The sequence below is a fragment of the Carcharhinus amblyrhynchos genome, chromosome 21 (genome assembly GCF_965287045.1).
Source record: "Carcharhinus amblyrhynchos chromosome 21, sCarAmb.v2.hapA, whole genome shotgun sequence".
NCBI lineage: Eukaryota > Metazoa > Chordata > Chondrichthyes > Carcharhiniformes > Carcharhinidae > Carcharhinus > Carcharhinus amblyrhynchos.
The window spans coordinates 39,632,153-39,654,019 of NC_137344.1; the positions used below are offsets into that span (position 1 = coordinate 39,632,153).

General features: G+C 45.1%; 1 protein-coding gene across 1 annotated transcript in view; it reads right to left on the reverse strand.

The window, feature by feature from the left end:
* The window catches only part of dnah9 (dynein, axonemal, heavy chain 9), a 521,732-nt gene that overhangs the window by 182,995 nt on the left and 316,870 nt on the right, over window positions 1-21,867 (reverse strand). The window contains exons 51-52 of the mRNA XM_080209043.1: window positions 20,947-21,066; window positions 5,658-5,846 (exon numbers count right to left, since the gene is read on the reverse strand). Of these exons, the coding sequence (XP_080065169.1) occupies window positions 5,658-5,846; window positions 20,947-21,066 (309 nt within the window). The remainder of the gene's footprint in view (window positions 1-5,657; window positions 5,847-20,946; window positions 21,067-21,867) is intronic.

Here is a 21,867-nt window from a genome sequence, read left to right on the forward strand (position 1 = left end):
TCTGATTTTGAGTTTAAATTTATTTTTTGTTGTCACCAATGCATTAACACTGCAATGAATTTACTGCGAAAATCTCCTAGGGAAAGCAGGGTCTCCATATTTGGACCAGTTTACACTTACACTGGTTTGGATGGGCTGCTTTCTTCAAGAGGGAGAGAATAACTCAAGTGAATGATAGTTTATTTATTAGTGGCACAAGTAGGCTCACATTAACACTGCAATGAAGTTAACGTGAAAATCCCCGAGTCGCCACACTCTTGCACCCGTTAGGGTGCACTGAGGGAGAACCTTTAGCACGGCCCACGCGCCTAAGCAGCATGTCTTTCGGACTGAGAGAGAAAACCCATGCAGACAAGGGGGAAAAGTGCGGACTCTGCACAGACAGTGATCCAAGCTGGGAATCACACCTGGAGCCTTGGTGCTGTGCTAACCACTGAGTGCAAATGGTGGAGGAGCGTTAAGAATGAGGTTTATAATAAGTTAAACAAGTGCGCAAGCCTTGGCATCATGATTTATGATGTCACAAAAACAGTTGGTCGAGATGTCACTTTGTTAACCATTCACTCTGTTTAGTTTTTTGCTGATGCGCTCGTCTGCTCCAATGAGCAATAAAGCACAAAACAACCATTTAAAATAAAGTGCCAGGAAAATGGAAAACTAATACAGGAAAGGTATTTCCAAAGAAACAAATAGATGACAGTTCTGGAGCAGAATAAATGAGAGTTTTCAATTATTAAAAAGGCAGTAGACAGTTTATGAAGCAGTTTTGTCTTCATTTCCATTTAGCTGAATGATATGCTTTGCTAAAATATTTATGGGAAGAGAATTGCTGATACGCTTTGAACAGTAGGTTGCTGTAGCTCACAACTGCGGCATTTAATCAGATTTACCAAGAGCCACCGTCGCAGTTAAACATGACTGGCGATATAAAACGTGTAGACAATGGGTTGATAGCAATTCGACGTAATGTTAATAATGCACAGCTGTCAACTTTCCAATTTACCACAAAATATGTAAAAAAAAATAAATATGATCGCGCTACTTTACATTCTGTTGCATCATGCAGTCTGGGAACTGGATTTGAACCGAGTCCAAACTGACGAAACGAGAGCTCCCAAACTCTGTTGACTGTAAGCATAAAACACATGTGGACAGCCTCAACATACAGAGAGGCCGTACACCACTAACGGGGTACCAGAGGGTGGTGAGTAAATGGGGTGGGGGGGGGGGGGTGGGTTGTAAGGAAACCTCATTAAATGCCATTGATGAATTCTCAGAAGGTGGAAGTTAAGTACATAAATACAAATATATAAATTAGGACTAATGGCTGATCTGATTGTAACTTCAACCCCTCAATCCTGCCTACCCCCAATAACCTATTGTTTTATTTATTAGCGTCACAAGTAGGCTTACATTAACATTGCATTGAAGTTATTGTGAAAATTCCCCATCACCACACTCTAGCGCCTGTTTGGGTAAACACTGAGGGAGAATTTAGCATGGCCAATGCACCTAACCAGCGCGTCTTTCGGATGGTGGGAGAAAACTGGAGCATCCGGAGGAAACCCGTGCAAACATGAGGAGATCGTGCAGACTCTGCACTGACAGTGACCCAAGCCAGGAATTGAACCCAGGTCTTTGGTGCTGTGAGGCGGCAGTGCTCACTACTGTGTCACCGTGCCGCCCTTTCACCTCCTTGTCAATCAAGTATCTATCTAGCTCTGCCTTAAAAATAGACAAAGAGATATATTTATCAGCTTGTCATGCCAGCTGATTCACATGGTAAGCAGGTAAGATCAGGCAAAAGGCAAGAGATCTGGTTCGCGCACGATTTAGAAGAAGCAGTTAAGACATAACACTTGAGGTGAAGGGGCTCAAAAGATATTGGGTGCAGGGGGGCATGGAGAAGGGGTCAGGTTAGACTGTGGAACATAGAATGGTACAGCACAGTACAGGCCCTTCGGCCCTCAATGTTGTGCCGAGCTACGTCCAATCCCAAGATCAAGCTATCCCACTTCCTATCATTCTGGTGTGCACCATGTGCCTATCCAATAACCACTTGAAAGTTCCTAAAGTGTCTGACCCCATTATCACAGCAGGCAGTGGACTCCACAGCCCAACCACTCTCTGAGTGAAGAATCTATCTCAGACACCCCTCCTATATCTCCCACCATGAACCTTATAGTTTTGCCCCCTAGTAACAGCTACATCCACCCAAGGAAACAGTCTCTGCACGTCCACTCTATCTATCCCCCTCATCACCTTATAAACCTATATTAAGTCACCTCTCATCCTCCTCCGCTCCAAAGGGCAAAGCTCCCTCAACCTTTCCTCATAAGACCTACCCTCCAAACCAGGCAGCATCCTGGTAAATCTCCTCTGCACTTTCTCCAATGCTTTCACATCCTTTTTATAGTGAGGTGATCAGAACTGCGCACAATATTCCAAATGTGGTCTCACCAAAGTCCTGTATAGTTGCAGCATAACCCCACAGCTCTTAAACTCAAACCACCTGTTAATAAACGCTAACACACTATAAGCCTTCTTCACGGTTCTATCCACTTGAGTGGCAACCTTCAGAGATCTGTGGATATGAACCCCAAGATCTCTCTGTTCCTCCACATTCCTCAGAACCCTGCTGTTGACCCTATAATCCACATTCAAGTTTGTCCTACCAAAATGAATCACCTCGCACTTATCAGGGTTAAACTCCATCTGCCACTTTTCTGCCCAGCTCTGCATCTTATTATTGAGTTAATTAATCAGCTATGGTCATAATGAATGGTAGAGAAAGCTCAAAGGGCCGAATGGCCCCCACCTGCTGCTATTTTCTTTCTTTCAATGTTTTCCTCAAACTGCTGATCTTGTTCTGTCAACACTCTGGGCCCAATTTTACCATCACATCACGCTCGTTTTTGGGCGTGAGAACGTGGTAAAGTAGGGAGTGAGGCCATTAACACAATCTGCATCCGCGCAGATGGCCACTTCACCGAGGCCCGGGAATGGTCGCGATCCGATTCGCGCCTGAAACGGGTGCAAAGGCGATTTCAATGCACTTGCATGCCTTTCAAATGAATTAATGAACTGCCCGCCCAACTTTATCAGCAACTGCCCCCTTTATCACCACATTTGCCAATCCAGAATTGGGCCAAAATGGAGATGCTAAATAAAAATCTGATTTGGGCGCTCCAGCTTCTGAAGAGGTAAGTTCAGAGTTTCCAACAGCTCTGTGATTGGTGGGAGGGGGTGCGCGGGGCAGAGAGAAGAGAGAGAGAACTGATAAGACCTGATAGTTCTCCAGGGGGGGGGGGGGGGGCGGGGGTTCTGCTGCCACTGTGCGGACGGTCGGTGTGCGGGAAAGGGGGCAGAAGGTCAGGTCAGTCTGGATAGTGGGGGTGGTGTGGATAAGGGGGACAGTTATGTTGTAGGGGTGGTGGGGGTGATGTCTGTGAGGGCCATTACTCCCAGGCCGCTTAATCCGCTTTCTGTGGCCCGGCAGCGATCTGACACGGGTGCGCTTTCTCAAATTTTTTTCTAACTGCGCACGCGCAGTTCAGAGCTCCGATCGTTTCGGGCACGATAAGCCTCGCCCACGGTGTGTTTCAGACCCGCGATTTTTATTTCGGGCTGAGTGCGTACGGGGGTGCCTGAAAGCAGATTTCCAAGTCGGATCTGAACTGCGCCCAGATTCAGCACTTAGAATGAAAATGGTAAAATCGGGCTCAAGAGGTCAGGCTTTTGCAATTCCTCAAAATCACCATCAGCCACAGGAAAACCAAAATGACAGAAAAAAAATCAGTGCATCAATGCTCATTCCCACAGTCTGAACCAAACAACTATCAAATTGGCCTTGGAGGGAGTGCAGAGGAGGTTCACTAGGCTGATACCGGAGATGAGGGGGTTGGCCTATGAGGACAGATTGAATAGACTGGGTCTGTACTCGTTGGAGTTTAGAAGGATAAGGGGGGAATCTTATAGAGACGTATAAGATAATGAAAGGGTTGGATAGGGTAGAGGTAGAGAGATTCTTCCCACTTAGAAAGGAAAGCAGGACTAGAGGGCACAGCCTCAAAATAAGGGGTGAGGGGGTGGGGGCAGTTTAGATCGGAGTTGAAGAGGAACTTCTTCACTCAAAGGGTGGTGAATCTCTGGAATTCTCTGCCCGTTGAAGTGGTGGAGGCTACCTCGTTGAATATATTTAAATTACAGGTAGATAGGTTTCTGATAGACAAGGGAATTAAGGGTTATGGGGAGAAAGCAGGAAAGTGGAACTGATCCACTTCAGATCAGCCATGATCTTACTGAATGGCGGGGCAGGCTCGAAGGGCTAGATGGCCTACTCCTGCTCCTATTTCTTATGTTCTTATCAAAGCAAAAGACATAAAAGAAATTGCAAACAGCTCATTAGGAACAGCCATCCGACACACATCTCTGGTTGTTTCTTTTACTTTGGCCTCATTTTTATTTACATTATCAGAAACTGTTGTCCATGAGCCAGATTTCAGTTTTCAGCCTAGATTTTCATGAATCTCACAGCTCTACTATGAGATTTAGGGATCCGGCCTGAGTGCCAACACCGGAGACCAACTCACAGATGAATGTGTTCCAGCGTAGAAACTAAACAAGGTCAATACCAAAGGTGCCCATTTGAAAGCAGAAGTTAAGGTTGTTTTGCCCAGGATTTAACATTTCATTACAAAGGAACAGCAGCATGTAGAACAACACTGTTAACAAGTCAGGCATGATGAATATAGTGAACCAAAACATCTTGGAGGAACATTTACGTGGCAGTGAAAACTGCAAAGTGATATTTTGACTTAAATATCCACATTCTACCAAGATATGCCAAGATAAGGGCAGCATGATGGCACGATGGTTAGCACAGCTGCCTCACCACTCCAGGGACCTTAATTCGATTCCCGGCTTGGGTCACCGTCTGTGTGGAGTTTGCACATTCTCCTGGGTTTTCTCCAGGTGCCCCGGTTTCCTCCCACAGTCCAAAGATATGCAGGTTTGGTTGATTGCCCCATAGTGTCCCAGAGTATGCATGTTAGAGAGATTAGTAGGGTAAGTATGTGGGTTTTGGGGATAGGGCCTGAGTGAGATTGTTGTCGGTGCAGATTTGATGGACCGAATGGCCTTCTTCTAAATTGCAGGATTTCTATGATTCTATGATAAGCATATTGGTTATATAAAAGGTTCTCCCAAAATTCCCTTAAAATGCTAAAAATGTATGTGCTTTAAAAAATATGTGCAAAAGATGATAAAAATGAAGCTTTAACTAATTATTTACAAAAATAACACATTTATCTGGCATCGTAAACATAACATTTGTTTATGTATTGTAAGAAATCTCACAATGCCAGGTTAAAGTCCAACAGGTTTATTTGGAACCATGAGCTTTTGGAGCACTGCTCCTTCATCAGGTGAGTCACCCGACAAAGGGGCAGCACTCCTAAAGCTTGTGATTCCAAATAAACCTGTTGGAATTTAATCTAATATTGTGAGATTTCTCACCCCAGTCCATCGCCGGCATCTCTACATCTTTGTTTATGTAAGTATGGTTGTAACCAAATGCTGCCTGTGGGGAAAGATTTACTAAGTTAATTTATTCACAGGTAGAATTGGCTGAAACTTCTGCTTGAGGTACCTCTTACCTTGAGTTGCCCAAGATAAGGCTTCCACAGTCCGTCCATTAGATCCTGTCTGTACTTCTTGGTGAAGTATCCCAGATATGAAACGAAGGCGGTTACGAGGAGCACATCTCCACACAGCATGCTCTCCTGTTGTTTGAAGTTACTCACAGCTTCAGCCCAACGTACATTTTCTGAGGCCAGGCCACCAACCTATGGAAAACGTAATGTTTTGAAACGGATCACATGGAATGAATAATTAACGTATTTCCAAAGCAAACTGGCTACTTAAGATAAAGAGAACCACTGGAGCTTTGACCCAGCTAAAGACAAGAGATTCACTGAGGGCATAATCTCACCAGCTGCTCATGCCACACCCCCGCTGCAGCGAGGTTGGAAATTTGGCGCCCAGCCAAACCCCTGTCCACTGCAGGAGGATGGGAAAATCCCGCCGGTGGTAAGATTCCAGCCCCAGGGATGGACTTTCATCAAGAAGATGGGAAGCAGGAATCAGGATGATAAAAATAAAGCTTTAGCTAATTATTTACAAAAACAGCAGCATTTATCTGACATTGTAACCATAGCATTTGCTTACGTAATTACAGATGTAACTAAATATTGAGAGTGGGGAAAGATTTACTAAGTTAGCAAATGAGTCAATTTATTCACAGGTAGAATTGCTGAAACTGCTGCTTGAGGCATTCCTTACTTTGAGTTGCCCAAAATAAGTCTTCCACAATCCATCTATTAGTTCCTGTCTGTACTCCATGGTGAAGTATCCCAGATATGAAACAAAGCAGTGACGAGAAGCTTGGTCCTGGGGATGCCCACCCACCTTATCGTCCACACCTGCATCCCTGACACGGGGAAATGAGTCCATTGCTTCCAGATGCAGCCAAGGTGGCAATTAAGACAAGCAGATGTGACGTTCGCAGGTTAGAAGGCCTGCCTCCATTTACTGGGACTTCACCCCGTTATGTTCATGGTCACTAGACCCTCCAGCACTAATCTTTCAACCGCCATGCCCATGGCTTGTCCATGCCCCACTTGATGTTCCATCATGCCTGCATTACGCATTATAACTCCCATTCTCTCTTCATATCCACTCACCAATGTACACTGGGTACATAACCAACTGTATCACAACCTTAAGTCTTTGAAAAGCTGAAAAAATTAAAGAACTGCCTGTTCAAAAACCATTTAAGAAACATTGTTTAACCATGTCATCTGCCTGTTTCGGTTGACATGTGTCAGATGGTCTCAGAATGAATCCTTGGCTGAGTGCCAAGAATTACTGAAGATCCACCCTGCCAGGAGTCTGTTTATACAATTGCGAAGGGGATTGCTAGCTGCGTTTGATCAACAATTTTATTTCCTTACAATAATTTGATCTTTATTCAAAGCCATTTTTCATTGCATCTGTATTTATTTGGACAAGGCTAAGAGGTGTAAATTCAGAAAAGATTTCTGCAATGGGATTTTACTGCCTATGCTTGCCAGCCTCAAGAAGAAAAGGGGCAAGATTTTTCTAAGGGAATACTAAATTTCTGATTTTCCTAGGTTCCAAACTTCAGATTGTGAAAGCTCCCCACCCCCCCAACATGGTTCACAACTACTCTGAGGAGCCTTGAGCTACATATTCTGTCATAGTTAGCTATATAGTTAGTTATATCGGTAAATATAGATATCTATATTTGAGGAGTTGTGAAAAGTGTACCCCTGTAATGGAGTCAGCAAGGATAGGAGTGGGCCTGCTACACAAACCTTATCCTGCTCCAACAAAAATGACCAGAAACAGGGATGGGGGTGGAATCCCAGATCTAGGTTCCACCTGACATTTTTAAAGCCGTTTAATTCTTTTTTTTTCCAAAATGGACAGCAGCATAAAACTCTGCCCAAACAACAGCAAATCAACAAAAGACCCAAATCATGGCAAGATAGGATAAATTGATCATTTCTCTCAACGAGAAAGAGAAATAACTCAAACAGCATTTGTTCAAATGCTTCTTTCAAGGTACTAAAGTTGGGAGTGGTAAAAAGTGGTTCATATTAATATCCATGCATGCTGGAGCATGAGGAGGTCACAATGTACTTTCCTGATCAGTATGGAAAGATAGAAAGTACACTTCACACCTTTTGTGGAAGTTGGAGCCAGCCGTTAGCAGGTGAAAGAGTCTGAATCTGTTTTGCAGCTCGAGTGGGTTCTTGAGAAAACATAGAATGTTCCAAGCGCTGATTGTGGTTAAAGATGTTTACCGAACATTGTCTGCTAACAATGTCAAGAAGTCTGTGCAGCTGTGGACACGGCTGATAAGGATGCAGATGAAGGATTGAAACGATGCCAAATACTATTGGTGGAAAGTGCACACCAAACTGTGAGGATACTGGTGCTTTAGCTGGCATAGTCCCCCTCATTGGCTAAAATATCCAATAACGGATGCTGTTTTGCAGAACTCTGTTAGAACATCACTGTGAACATCATCAGTGAACTTCACTGTATCTGTTCTCCTTAAAGCTTGGAAAGATAGAGTACTCTCTGTGCATTGTCTGGGTTAATCCTCAACACTTTCAAAACTGTAGGATGTCGCCAAGTGTTTTCACTTGGTGAATAAAAGTGTTTCTATAGAAGTATTAGCACAGTTTTAACACAGGAATCCTGTGTGTCTAAAGTTAACCAGAATTAGAATAGATGCAGACAGTTATTTAGTGTAATAGGATTGTGATGAATAAAACCTGCTGGAAGGAGACAACATGTTTTGAGCCAAACAGGAAAAACAGAAATATAAGATGGAACAAGGTGATGCAGCGAGGTAACAGGAATCACTGGACAAGGAAAGAGATTAAGTTTATTTATTAGTGTCACAAGTAGGCTTACATTAACACTGCAATGAAGTTGCTGAGAAAATCGCCTAGTCCCCACACTTCTGTTTGGGTACACCGAGGGAGAATTTAGCATGGCCAATGCACTTAACCAGCATATCTATTGGACTGTGACAGGAAACTCACACAGACATGGGGAGAATGTGCAGACTCCGCACAGAGAGTGAACCAAGCCGGGAATCGAACCCAGATACCTGATGCTGAGAGGCAGCAGTGCTAACCACTGTGCCACCATGCAACTTTGAGGGAGTTCAGATAAGAATTGTGTGTTTCGAGCAGCTATGTGCCTCCTCATGTATTGTGAAATTAAATCTGCCCATTACACCTGCGTAAAATGTACAAACAAATGTCTGCATAAAAAAACCGGAGCACCCAGAGGAAACCCACACTGACACAGACAGAAAGTGCAAATTTTGCACAGTCACCCAAGCTGGAATTGAATCCGGGTCCATGGCGCTGTGAGACAGCTTAGCACCGTGTCACCATGCTGCCCTGATCTTAGCTACTCTGGTTTTAACTCCACTTTCCAGCACTTTCAGCATAACCTTATCTTCCTTGTATATCAAAAATCTGTCTAAATCAGCTTTGAGTCAATCAACCAGCCTCCATTGCTTTCTGTGGAATAGAATTCCAAAAACAAATGAGCCCCAAGTGGAGAAATTTTCCTTATCTCGGTTTTAAATGAGAAACCTCTTATTTCCAAACCATGAGCCTCATTCTAGATTCTCCCTTGAAGGGAGAGATCCTCTCAGTATCCAGCCTGTCAAACCTCCTCAGAATCTTATGTTTCAAAAAGATCACCTCTCATTCTTCCAAACTCCAATGAATTTAGGGCAAACCCACAAAATCTTTCCTTTTCAAACAACCACTTAATCCCAGGAATCAGCCGAGTGAAACTTCTCCAACTGCTTCTATTTAAAGGTTTTCTCTCCTTAAGCAAGGAAACCAAAACTATATGCAACACTCAAAGTGTTGTCTCACCTAAATATAAAGAACATTGCCACTCTTATTGACAGCATTGTCTGGACTGGATGGAATTAGTCATGAGGAAAGATTGGATAGGCTGGGGTTATTTTTCCTGGAACAGGAGAGGCTGGGGGAATACCTAACTGAAATGCATACAATTATGAGGGGTCAAGAGAGAGTGGATAGGAAGGTTCTATTTTCCTTGGTTGAAGGGTCAGGGGGCATATATTTAGGATATGGGAGGACTGGAGGAGAAATCTTTTCACTCAGTTCTTGGTGGAAACCCAAAACTCATTACTGAAAGGGTGGCAGAGGCAGAAACCCTCACATACTTGGATATGCACTTGAGGTGTTGTAACCCACAAGCCTAAAACTGGAAAATGGGATTTGGCTGGATGGCAACTTGCTGATTGGAGCAGCCATGATGAGGTAAGTGGCTTCTATCTGTGCTGTGAGCATCTACGTTAATTGGTGAAAACGACTCCTGGAGACCCAACTGACCCTGATTCATATCACTGTGGATCAACCTCTCAGCATGTGGGCTACAGCGATTCAAGACTCACCACCACCTTCTCAAGGGCAACTAGGGATGGGCAATAAATGCTGGCCAGCCAGCGACGCCCAAGTCCCAAGACTGAATTTAAACAAAAACAATGTCAGGGAAAAATGAGACTTCAATGTCACGTAATTTTTGAAAAAGACATAGGATAATATAGCAATAGATGTGTCAAGAATATAAGATTCAGACATTCACAATACATTAGTAAATGAATGGTTTCATCAACAGACTTTTTATGATGTTAATTGAACTTAACCTAAACTGCACGATTGAGCTGTCTCCCCATTGTTACTGTTATTCAATATGTCAGAGACTCGGACTTCCCTGATTTAAAATGATGTTTGCCTTTGAGACTTTTGCCGCAAACTGCATATCTGTTGCCCTCTAAAGAAATTATCCGAGCAATTTTGTTCTGGTTCTAAAAGGATAATGATATTCATTGCTTGTTACGTTAACTGTTTATCAATATGAATTTTGCCATTATCCAAAGGGCCCTTGAGAATTCCAGTCGGGCTTTGATTAGGTCAATATGACTCAGAAGCTTATGCATGGCATGTCATGTTTAACGGCAATCTCATCAGAGTGCCTGCAGCTGCACCCAGAAAGGGTTCCAATCCAAACATATTTCATTTCTACCTTCCGGAAATGAGAAATCACAGATCTTTGTGGCAGATTCATAACTCGCGAGTTAAAAAAAATTGTGATCTCCATTATTCATTCGGGACCAAAATAATGGATAAAAGCAAATTACTGTGGATGCTGGAATCTGAGACCAAAAGAGAAAATCTCAGTCTGGCAGCGCCTGTAAGGAGAGAAAAGAGCTGACATTTCGAGTCCAGATGACCCTTTGTCAAATGACAAATCCCTAGTCGCCCTTGAGCTGGGTAGCTTGTTTGGCCATTTCAGAGGGTAGTTGAGAGACAGCCACATTGCTGTGGCTCTGGAGTCACATGTAGGCCAGACCAAGTAGGGATGGTAGATTTCCTTCCCTAAATTACATCAGTGAACCAGATGTGTTTTTCCAACCACCGACAATGGTTTCATGGTTATCAGTAGATCCTTAATTTCAGATATTTTTTATTGCATTCAAATGCCACCTTCTGCCATGGTGGGATTTGAATCCAGGTCCCCAAAACATTAGCTGAGTTTTTGAAGCAATAACCTTTGACACATCTCATTGAGCTGAGCTCTGACTTGGCTCCCACCCCTTTCCTCTCTTACAGCCATTTTACTCAGTATGTTGCAGGTCAATGACCCTTCGACTGAACAGATCCTGATGATCATTCCATTGAAATGTTAGCATTGTTTCTTTCTGCAGGTCCTTCCTGACCTGCTGAGTATTTCCAGCAACTTTTTTTTCCCCTGTTTTTATTCGGGATTTCCAGCAACTGAAGCCTTTTGCGTTGGAATTGCTATCCAACCATTAATTCTTGCGCCGCACCCGTCAAGCCTGCCTGCCAACGCTTAAAACAAAATTAGAAGGTTCGCAGGCAGAGCAGCACACAAGTTTCCACATCACATACCTGTGGGTCTAGAACATGTGATTCTTAACGCACATCAGGAAGAAACCTTGCCACAACCACACTAAATCATCATTAACAACTTTGATAGCTGGACAAGAACAAGCAACGCTAAAGTTTATTTATTAGTCACAAGTCTTACACTAACACTGCATTGAAGTTACTGTGAAATTCCCCCAATCGCCACAGTCCGGTGCCTGTTTGGATCAATGTACCTAACCAATAAGTCTTTCAGAACATGGGAGGAAACAGGAGCACCCGGAGGAAACCCAGGCAGACAAAGGGAGAATGCGCAAACTCCAAACAGTCAGTGACCCAAGCCGGGAATCGAACCCAGATCCCTGGCTCTGTGAAGCAGCAATGCTAACCACCGTGCTACCGTGCACAATTGGCTCTCGGCATGTTGCAGCTATGTAGTATAGTGCTGGTCTAGGGAGGAAAGCCCACTTGACAAAGTGGCAAAGAACTGAGAATGGCAAGGGAGGATAAGGCAACGCCCTTTGTCAAAAGATTGGATTAGGGGATTGCAGGGACTGGGAACATCTGAAATGTGGAATTTTTTCAAGGAGCAGCTACTGCGAGTCCTTGATAGGTATGTCCCTGTCAGGCATGGTGGATTTGGTAGATCTAGGGAACCGTGGTGCACTAAAAGAGTTGAGTCGATGGTTAAAAAGAAAAAGGAGGCTTATGTTCGGATGAGATTGGAGGGCTCAGATAGTGCACTAGAAAGCTTTAGATTGGCTAGGAGGGAGTTGAAGAGGGAGTTGAGAAGGGCTAAAAGAGGACATGAGAAGACTTTGGCTGATAGGATTAAGGAGAATCCTAAGGCGTTCTATAAGTATGTCAAGAACAGAAGGTTGGTCAGGGCAAGATTAGGGCCAGTTACAGACAGCAGGGGGAAGTTGTGTGTGGAACCGGAGGAGATTGGAGAAGTATTGAACCAATATTTCTCTTCGGTGTTCACGCAGGGGGACATGAATATAGCTGAGGAGGACATTGGGTCGCAGGGGTGTAAAATAGAAAGTATTACGGTTGATAAAGAGGATGTGCTGGAAATTCTTGAGGGGCTGAAAATAGATAAGTCCCCTGGTCCGGATGGGATCTACCCTAGGATTCTCTGGGAGGCTAGAGAGGTGATTGCAGAGCCTCTGGCTCAGATCTTCAGGTCGTCATTGGTCTCTGGTGTAGTCCCGGAGGATTGGAGGATAGCGAATGTTGTCCCATTGTTTAAGAAGGGGAACAGAGACTTTGCCGGGAATTATAGACCGGTGAGTCTTACTTCTGTTGTGGGCAAGGTTTTAGAAAAAATTATTAGGGATAGGATTTATAGTTATTTGGAGTGTAATGAATTGATTAGAAATAGTCAGCATGGTTTTGTAGCAGGTAGGTCGTGCCTTACTAACCTTATTGAGTTTTTTGAGAAGGTGACCAAAGAGGTGGATGGGGGTAAGGCAGTTGACGTGGTATACATGGATTTTAGTAAGGCGTTCGATAAGGTTCACCATGGTAGGCTTCTGCAGAAAATGCAGATGTATGGGATTGTGGGTAATCTAGGAAGTTGGATCAGGAATTGGCTATCAGATAGGAGACAGAGGGTGGTGGTGGATGGTAAATATTCATCATGGAGTGCAGTTACGAGTGGTGTGCCTCAGGGATCTGTTTTGGGGCCACTGTTGTTTGTAATTTTTATTAATGATCTGGATGAGGGTATAGTTGGGTGGATTAGTAAATTTGCTGATGACACCAAAGTTGGAGGTGTGGTAGATTGTGAGGAAGGGTGTCATAGTCTGCAGGGAGACTTAGATAGGTTGCAGAGCTGGGCCGAGAGGTGGCGGATGGAATTTAATGCGGAGAAGTGTGAGGTAATTCACTTTGGTAGGAGCAACAGATGTGTCGAGTATAGGGCTAACGGGAGGACTTTGAATAGTGTGGATGAACAGAGGGATCTAGGTGTGTGTGTACATAGATCCCTGAAAGTTGGGAATCAAGTAGATAAGGTTGTCAAGAAGGCGTACGGTGTCTTGGCGTTTATTGGTAGGGGGATTGAATTTAGGAGTCGCAGTGTAATGTTGCAACTGTACACTACTCTAGTGCGGCCGCACTTGGAGTACTGTGTGCAGTTCTGGTCCCCGCATTACAAGAAGGATGTGGAGGCGTTGGAGAGGGTGCAGAGGAGGTTTACTAGGATGTTGCCTGGTATGGTGGGGAGGTCCTATGAGGAGAGACTGAGGGATCTAGGGTTGTTTTCGTTGGGAAGAAGGCGGCTAAGAGGGGATCTTATTGAAACATATAAGATGATTAGGGGTTTAGATAGGGTGGATAGCGATAGCCTTTTTCCTCGGATGGAGAAAGCTAGCACGAGGGGGCATGACTTTAAATTAAGGGGGGGTAGCTACAGGACGGATGTCAGGGGTAGGTTCTTTACCCAGCGGGTGGTGAGGGATTGGAATGCCCTGCCTGCTGCAGTTGTAGATGCGTCTAGTTTGGGGGCGTTTAAGAGATCTCTGGATAGGTTTATGGACGAAAAGGGATTGGTATAGGCTAGTGGGTCATTGTTTTTGTAACTGGTCGGCGCAACATCGTGGGCCGAAGGGCCTGTTCTGCGCTGTAATGTTCTATGTTCTATGTTCTATGTTCTAAAGTCAATCCACACAAATAAGGAATCCATATGATGTTAAAAGTGACCATGTGAAAAAGGTTGTCCAATTTTTTTGAAACAGAAGTAGCAAGAGATCTGGCTCATCGTCAATTATCGAATGTTGCCATGACTGCTTATGAGTGTCAATTATTTTAAATTGTTGCGTGTGGAGTGCGAGTGCCACATGTCACAGAAATGCCTGTTCAGGCAGGTCATTTTACAGCCATTATTGGAGATAACAAGTTGAGAGGGCAAAAGGTGAATTAAAAAAAAGTTTCTAGAAAGAAGTTTGTGCCCCGAGGTGGGGGGGGGGGGGGGGGGGGGGGAGGAAGTTGTTTGGAGCATCCTCAACAGGGATATGATGCAGACACAATTGTCAAAGTATAGCACTGGAAGATTAATCTACAAAACACCACCGTGGCAGTAAAATCCCAAAGCAGTTTTTACTGAGAAAGGCAGGGGGCTACGCATGGCAGGAAAGTTACACGGAAGACAACACTTAATTTGTCAGAAGATGCTGTTCAATGCACACTCTAAGAGCATTTCTAGACACCTTGCCTAAACCTCTTTTTTGAGGGTGATAAAGTATCATGTAGGTGTGCAAAGACAGTGATTAAAAAGGGGATAGTCTGCACTGCTGTGATGGGACCTGCCTGAAATCAGGATCGATTTAACACAGGATGTTCACAAGCCGACACTTGCAGCTAACAATGCCCGATGCAGATCCATCCCTCAGAGGGAAAATCAAAGCCTCTGTGATACCCAGCTGATTGTTGTGAGATGTTGCAGCAGTTTAAAATCAGCAGTGATTTCAAAGCTGCTGTTTAAATCCATTCAATCGAGGGCTCAGTCAGTCCTCCAGCATTGTAATCAGTACTTACTGCTGAAGCAGAATTGTGCGCATTACTGACCAGCACAATAGTAGCATGATCATAATAACTATTTACCATTTTATCTTAAAGTGGCTCCAGCAGCGAGTGTTTATCTGTAGCCCGGAAACACGCGGATAAAAAAGCGCAGGTTAACAATGAGCCATGTAACCTATGGAATGTCGCATGTAAGATTTTGGAACAGAAAAGAAAGTGAGTTTGTCACATCCCCAAGCATGCACCTGACTGATCACTAGTGAATCTAGCAGGGTGGCACGGTGGTTAGCACTGCTGCATTACAGTGCCAGAGACCCTGGCTGGCTTCCCAACCTGGGTCATTGTCTATGTGGGGTTTGCATGTTTCCCCCATGTCTGCATGGGTTTCCTCCGAATGCACCGGTTTCCTCCCACAGTCCAAAGATGTGCGGATTAGGTGGATTGGACGTGCTAAATTGACCCTTAATATCGAGGTATTAGCTAGGGTAAATGCTTGGGGTTATGGGGATAGGGCCTGGGTGGGATTGGGGTCGGCGCAGAGTCGATGGGCCGAGTGGCCTCCTTCTGCATTGTATGATTCTATGAAACACAGGAGGGAAATTTCTCTGGTTGGAGGATTAACGAACAGTATGCTTCATTCAGGACACAGGTGGCAGTGAGCCCATCATGGAATAGAGACTTTCGGTGGTGGGGGGATGGAAAGAGGCTGGTGGTGGCAGGGACACAAATCCCATACAGGTCAAGGTGGGCGGATGGGTGGTTGCAGTAACAGTGACACCCACGACAGCTGGAATGTTCGACAGGCTGGGGAGAAAGAGGTCTGTTTCAAACCTGTGCTCAAAGTTTTAATCTCCAAACCATGTGTGTGCGCGTCCACATGGGGCCCATTGTGTGTCTGCATTCACCAATAACAAGAATCAAGACACAGACACAAAGTCTCAAGAACTGAGGACAGCAATTCTCACTGGCAAGACCATGTTTTCCAATTTTCCCAGCCTCTTGCTGGTGAACTAAAGACGTTCCCACCCAGAAAGGATGGGGACATCATTTAAAGACTTTCTAATATATCTGTTCAAAGGCCACCCTGCCATATGATTCTCCCCTCTCTGAATACTGAAACCTCCCTGATGCCATGTCAGTGAGGTTCACAACAGCTTTGGGAAGACAGAAAACAGTGGGGAGGATCCTGCCAGGTGCATCAAACCCAATGGGAAAGGGACATTCTTTGGCATTGCCCTTGCACAGGCTGGACAGTCATGTGGTCACAGGGTGGCACTGTGAACCTGCCAGTGCCAACTTGTGCCAGGGAGACAGTGTCAAGGATGGGCACTCTGGGAAGCTCCATGGGAGGGGTTCCCCTCGCGCATGGCGGGAGGGCTGACGCCTGTGAGGAGATGGGGAAGGGTGGGCTGGAGACAGTGGCCCCAGAATGGTGGTGGCTGGAGTTGCCCTGATCTTCATTGCTTGTGAGGGTGGCCCTTTGTGGTCATGGGAGGGGGAAAGGGGAGGGGAGAAATTTGTTGGAGGCATTTACTTTCTGTGCCCTTCAATGATGGTGGCCCAATCTTTGTGGAGACACTTTACCAACTCGATCTGCACACAGTGTGTGTGTGTGTGTGTGTGTGTGTGTGTGTGTGTGTGTGTGGGGTGCATGTGGTTATTTCAGCCCACCATGGGAATCATAGCGGGCAAAGGGTGGACTATAGAAAAGCTCATTGACCTCGGGTGGGATTTTCTGGTTTTTTGAGGCAAGTGCGGCTGGAAGATCCTCCCCAATGTGCACATGAGAATGCGCGCGAGCGTGTGGGTGAATGCGTGAGAATGCGCACGAATGTGCGGGCGATTGCGTGAGAATGCGTGCGAGTGTGAGAGCAAATGCGTGAGAATGTGCGTGGGCGTATGCACGAGAATGCGCACGAGCATGCGGGCGGGAGCGCGAGCACCAGCGGGCAGGTGGAAGCACGGGCGGGAGCACAGGAGCGAGCAAGGGCAGGAGATAGGTACTGAGTGCACGTGGGAGAGTGACGCCGAGTGTGTGGGAGAGAGAATGTGTGGGATGGAGTGTGTGCCCAAGAGTGAATGAATGTGGCTGGCTCACTCATGCACAGGGTTCTCACTCACCCTTACCCCCACATGCTCTCATACAGATGGCGAGGGTGAGTGAGGAAACGCCCAGAGACTGGGAGTGAGCTAGAAGCACATTCTATATACCCTCCAATGATCATCTTTATTGATTACTTTTTTTAAAAATAATCAATTTATTGCTTTGACATTGTTTATTTTTGATCAGCAAGTTGTTTCGTTTCTTCAAACCTTTGACATTCATGTTTAATGTTGTGCCAAACTGTAATCATTCAGGAATTTTGTTACAGGAGCCATGAGTGTAAAAGATACTTGAAATATGTCCTTCAAGTGAGATGGCTGGACCAGTCTGTGCTAGAGTGTTTGTCGTACACACATTTTTCCCAGATTACAGTAGTTGCATGGATGAGACCTGCTATAGTAAGAAACTATTCTATAGGATACAACTAACCAATTAAGCCAGTGGTCTAATTCTACCTCAAAATACAGTTCACTTCATTTCAATCGTTCCTTTGCTGTAGCTTAAGTTTTATCACTGAAATGAGGGTCATGATTTTCCCATCCCGACCCGCCTCTTTTCTGGTGGGTCACAGTGGGAGATGCATGTTGCCGGCCTTTTCCGGGATTTGCACATGCCCCGGGATCACATGCGCATCTCCCAGAGCCGACCAACAGTCGCAGGCCAGAGCACGCTGGAAACCGGTGGGAAGGCAGGTAAGTAATTTGAATCCGTTTTTAATATATTTTAAATGTCTTTTGAATGTCATTATCGGGAACTTGCTGGTCCTGATTGAATCTCCCACCTTGCCAGGAGTACGTCATTCCGGTGGGGTTTAGAGCAGCTTCCCATGTTCGGGGGGTCACCTGTAACTAACAGGTGACCCTGCTGGAATGAATTGGCAATCGGGGCCCCCCAGGGGGTCAGGTGGTGTCCCTGGGCAGGGGCAGCCTGGCAGTGCCAGCCTGTGCCCCCTGGGGGGGGCCCCCGATTGCCAATTCATTCCAGCAGGGTCACCCATTCATGCCCAGGGGGAATACGGGCACTGCCCATCATGCATCAGGCAGTGTCAAGGAGCTGGGCCTAATGTGGGCGGGGCCTAGGGTGACCGGTAGGGGGTGTAGGCCTGGACATTGGGGCGTTCCGAGGCAGGGGGTGGGGTGGTGTCAGAGTTGGCCTGGGAATTGTCGTGGAGGTCATGATCGCGCCATGGTGGGATTAAGGGACGGCAGTGCCGGATTTGGCGATCGAACAGGGGAGTCTGACAGATCGGGGCCCCTGCACATGTATGAAGTTCCAGAATTGTCAAACTCCAGTGTGACTAGCCCCCCACCCTGCCAACCCCCTACCTGGGTTTTAATAAACTTCACGATTGGGACCTCTGAGGTGCACAGAGTGCGGACGTTCGAGTGAGAATATGCACTGACAAAACAGTCGGGATCTAGAACAGTTTTCCTACCAATTCAGCGCTTTTGGGAGAATCGCAGCCAAGATGTGGTGATATTGTTCAAATCTAGAATAACTCTGCTCATTCATGTGAATAGGATTCAGAAAAGAATTGGTGATCATTACTTTCAAGACAATTGCTTATTTTAGTCATTCCCACTGATTATCTTGATTGGGGAGAGCAGGATGACACATTTTCCTCTCCACTAGAGTATGCTCGCAAATGTTGGTGAGATTTTAATATCTCTGCTTAATATTGCAACACTTCTTTTCTGCGCACTTTACCATCTATTCTAAAAATTAGCATTCAAACTCAGTAATCCTAATATCAATTGTCTTTTGCAGTTTCTTCATACGAATAGTAATTAAACTGCTCGAGCATAAAAAAAGTTCCACATTTGCTGCAATTTAGAAAGAACTCTGAAAAAAAAAGCAACAGGAAATGTTAATGATTTTTTTCATCATGTTAGTTATGTCTGACAGAGATAATATAGAAGCTAGAACATTAAATCTTAAATCATGTGGGGGTGTTTAAGGGGTTTTTAGATAAGCACATGAATGTGCAAGAAATAGAGGAATATGGATCAAAGGCAGGCAGAAGGGGTTCAACATCGTGGGCTGAAAGGACTTGTTCCTGCGATGTATTCATAGAAACATCACAGAATCCCTACAGTTCAGAAGGAGGCCATTTAGCTCATCAAATCTGCACCAACCACAATCCCATCCAGGCCCTATTCCCATAACTCCATCTATTTATCCCACTAAATCACTCTAATCTACACATCCCGGGACATCAAGGGGCAACATGGCACAGCCAATCAACCAGGTGGAAATCAGGGCACCTGGAGGAAACCCACGCAGACATGGGCAGAATGTGCAGACTCCACACAGACAGTGACCCAAACCGGGATTCGGTCCCTGGCGATGTGAGGCAGCAGTGTTAACCATTGCGCCACTGTGTTTTCTGTTCTAAAGCAAATCCAGACAAAACTCAAGAGCGTTGCACCCACCCACTTCACCAAGCATCGCCTGCAGCTCCAGGACTGGACTATTCAACCACTGCAGAACCACCACCTCCACCCCCCCCCCCCCCCCACAACCACCCACCCCAACCACAACCACCACCACTAGCCCCCCTCCACTATCTATAATGATCATGGCTGATCAAATTCAATATCCTGATCCCGCCTTCTCCCCATATTTCTTTGATTCTCTCCAAGATTCCTTTAGCCCCAAGAGCTAAATCCAATTCCTTGAAATCACACATTGTTTTGGCCTCTACGGCCTTCTGTGGGAATGAATTCCACACATTCACCACTCTATGGGTGAAGAAAAGGAGAAGATTTCACAGCATTTGATCTTCACATCATATACAGTATTACTGCAACAACTAGGGGAGATGGTGTTGTAACGGTAACCAGACAAGTGGCATGGGCTAATGCACTGGTGGGGAGGGGGACAATGAAGAAATCTGGAATATAAAACTAATCTCAGCAATGATGACATAGAAACTAATCACCGATTGTCATAAAAACCCATCTGGTTCACAAATGCTGAAGGAAATCTGCCGTCCTAACCCGGTCTAGCCTCCACGTGACTCCAGATCCACAGCAAAGTGGTCGACTCTTAACTGCCCTCTGAAATGACCTTACAAGCCACTCAGTTCAAAGACAATTAGGGATGGGCAACAAACAATGCCCACTTCCCCCCACATTGGCACAGTGGTTAGCACTGCTGCCTCACAGCACCAGGGTCCCGGATTCCATTCCCGACTTGGGTCACTGTCTGTGTGGAGTTTGCACATTCTCCCCGTGTCTGCATGGGTTTCATCTGGGTGCTCCGGATTCCTCCCACAGTCTAAAGATGCATGAGTTAGCTTGATTGGCCATACCAAGTTGCTCCTTAGTGTCAGAGGGTAAATGGGATAATGGTGATAGGGCCTGGGTGGATTGTGGTCAGCGCAGACTCGATGGGCTTAATTGCTTCCTTCTGCACTGTAGGTTCTCAGGAAAGAATTAAAATGGAGACAGACACAAATATGCTCTGAAATTGTGAAGAGATCCCAGGTCATGCACCAGACTTTCTATAGCTCTTAATGGGTAATTCTCCACAACTGAAGATTTCACCATCATTCTGACTGATGTGCTTCATCATGATTCACGGTTTTATTTGGGTATCTAGTGATGGAAAATGGACAGTATAACTCAACATTGCATTCTCGGAGCAGGTAGCAGTGTGAAATTGTACTTACCATGTGTTGATGCTGCAACATGCACACTTTCTGGCAATGTTGGCCAACACCAGTTGTGGTTAATCACCATCCAACTACACTAGCTATGACAGGATAAGAAAACTCACCAGTCGATTGGCAAGGGTAATGGTGCGTTCAGTTGATTCGGCTTCTTGTTGGCATTTCAGTTTATCCGCTGTTGCCTGTTCAAACTGAGCTGTGAGCTTAGCTAAGTTGGCATTCAATTGCTATGAAACAACAAGAAAACAGATTTTGATCAATATTAGTTCAACACATCACACCGTCCACCAGTGGATAAAAGCTGTTTACTTTCCTGTACTTACCTCAATTTTCCTTTATATATCTGGGAAAATAAACAGTAGCTAGACAAACATTTTTTTCCATTAGTAACACTTGGTTTATTGCTTGTCCAACTGCATTTTGAGCTGAGTAACTGAATTAGTCTAAATATCATTCTCAGCCCTTTCTGCTCAGGAGTTTGACAGGGTGGATAGCAGGAAGATATTTCCACTGATGGGAGACACTAGAACCGAGGGACACAGTTCATAAATAAAGGGTCCAATGTTTCAGGCAGCGATAATGAGATTTTTTTTCTGTCAAAGGGTTGTTAGTCTGTGGAATTCTCTTCCCCAGAAAGAGTGGAGGCTGGGCCAATAAATTTATTCAAGGCAGAGTTAGGTTTTTGGTAAACAAGGGGTGGTCATGGAGACAGATGGCAGTGTAAGGTTGAGACAGAACCAGATCAGCTGTGATCTTACTGAATGGCAGAGCTGGTTCAAAGGCCTGAATGGTCTACTCCTGCTCCTACGTCCTATTTTCCTATGTACCAGCAGAGGCACGATGGGAACATTGGTACCTTTTTCTGCTGGATGATTCTTTGCTCAGACATCCCAATTTTATCAGGATTAGGCGTTTCCCCAGAAGGCAAATGTCATTTGCATCAAAGTGCTAAATGTTTTTCAAAACTTAAGATTTTAGAGGTGAGCAGTGGAAGCCCTTCAACATTGCCTCAATAACACAACAAGTAT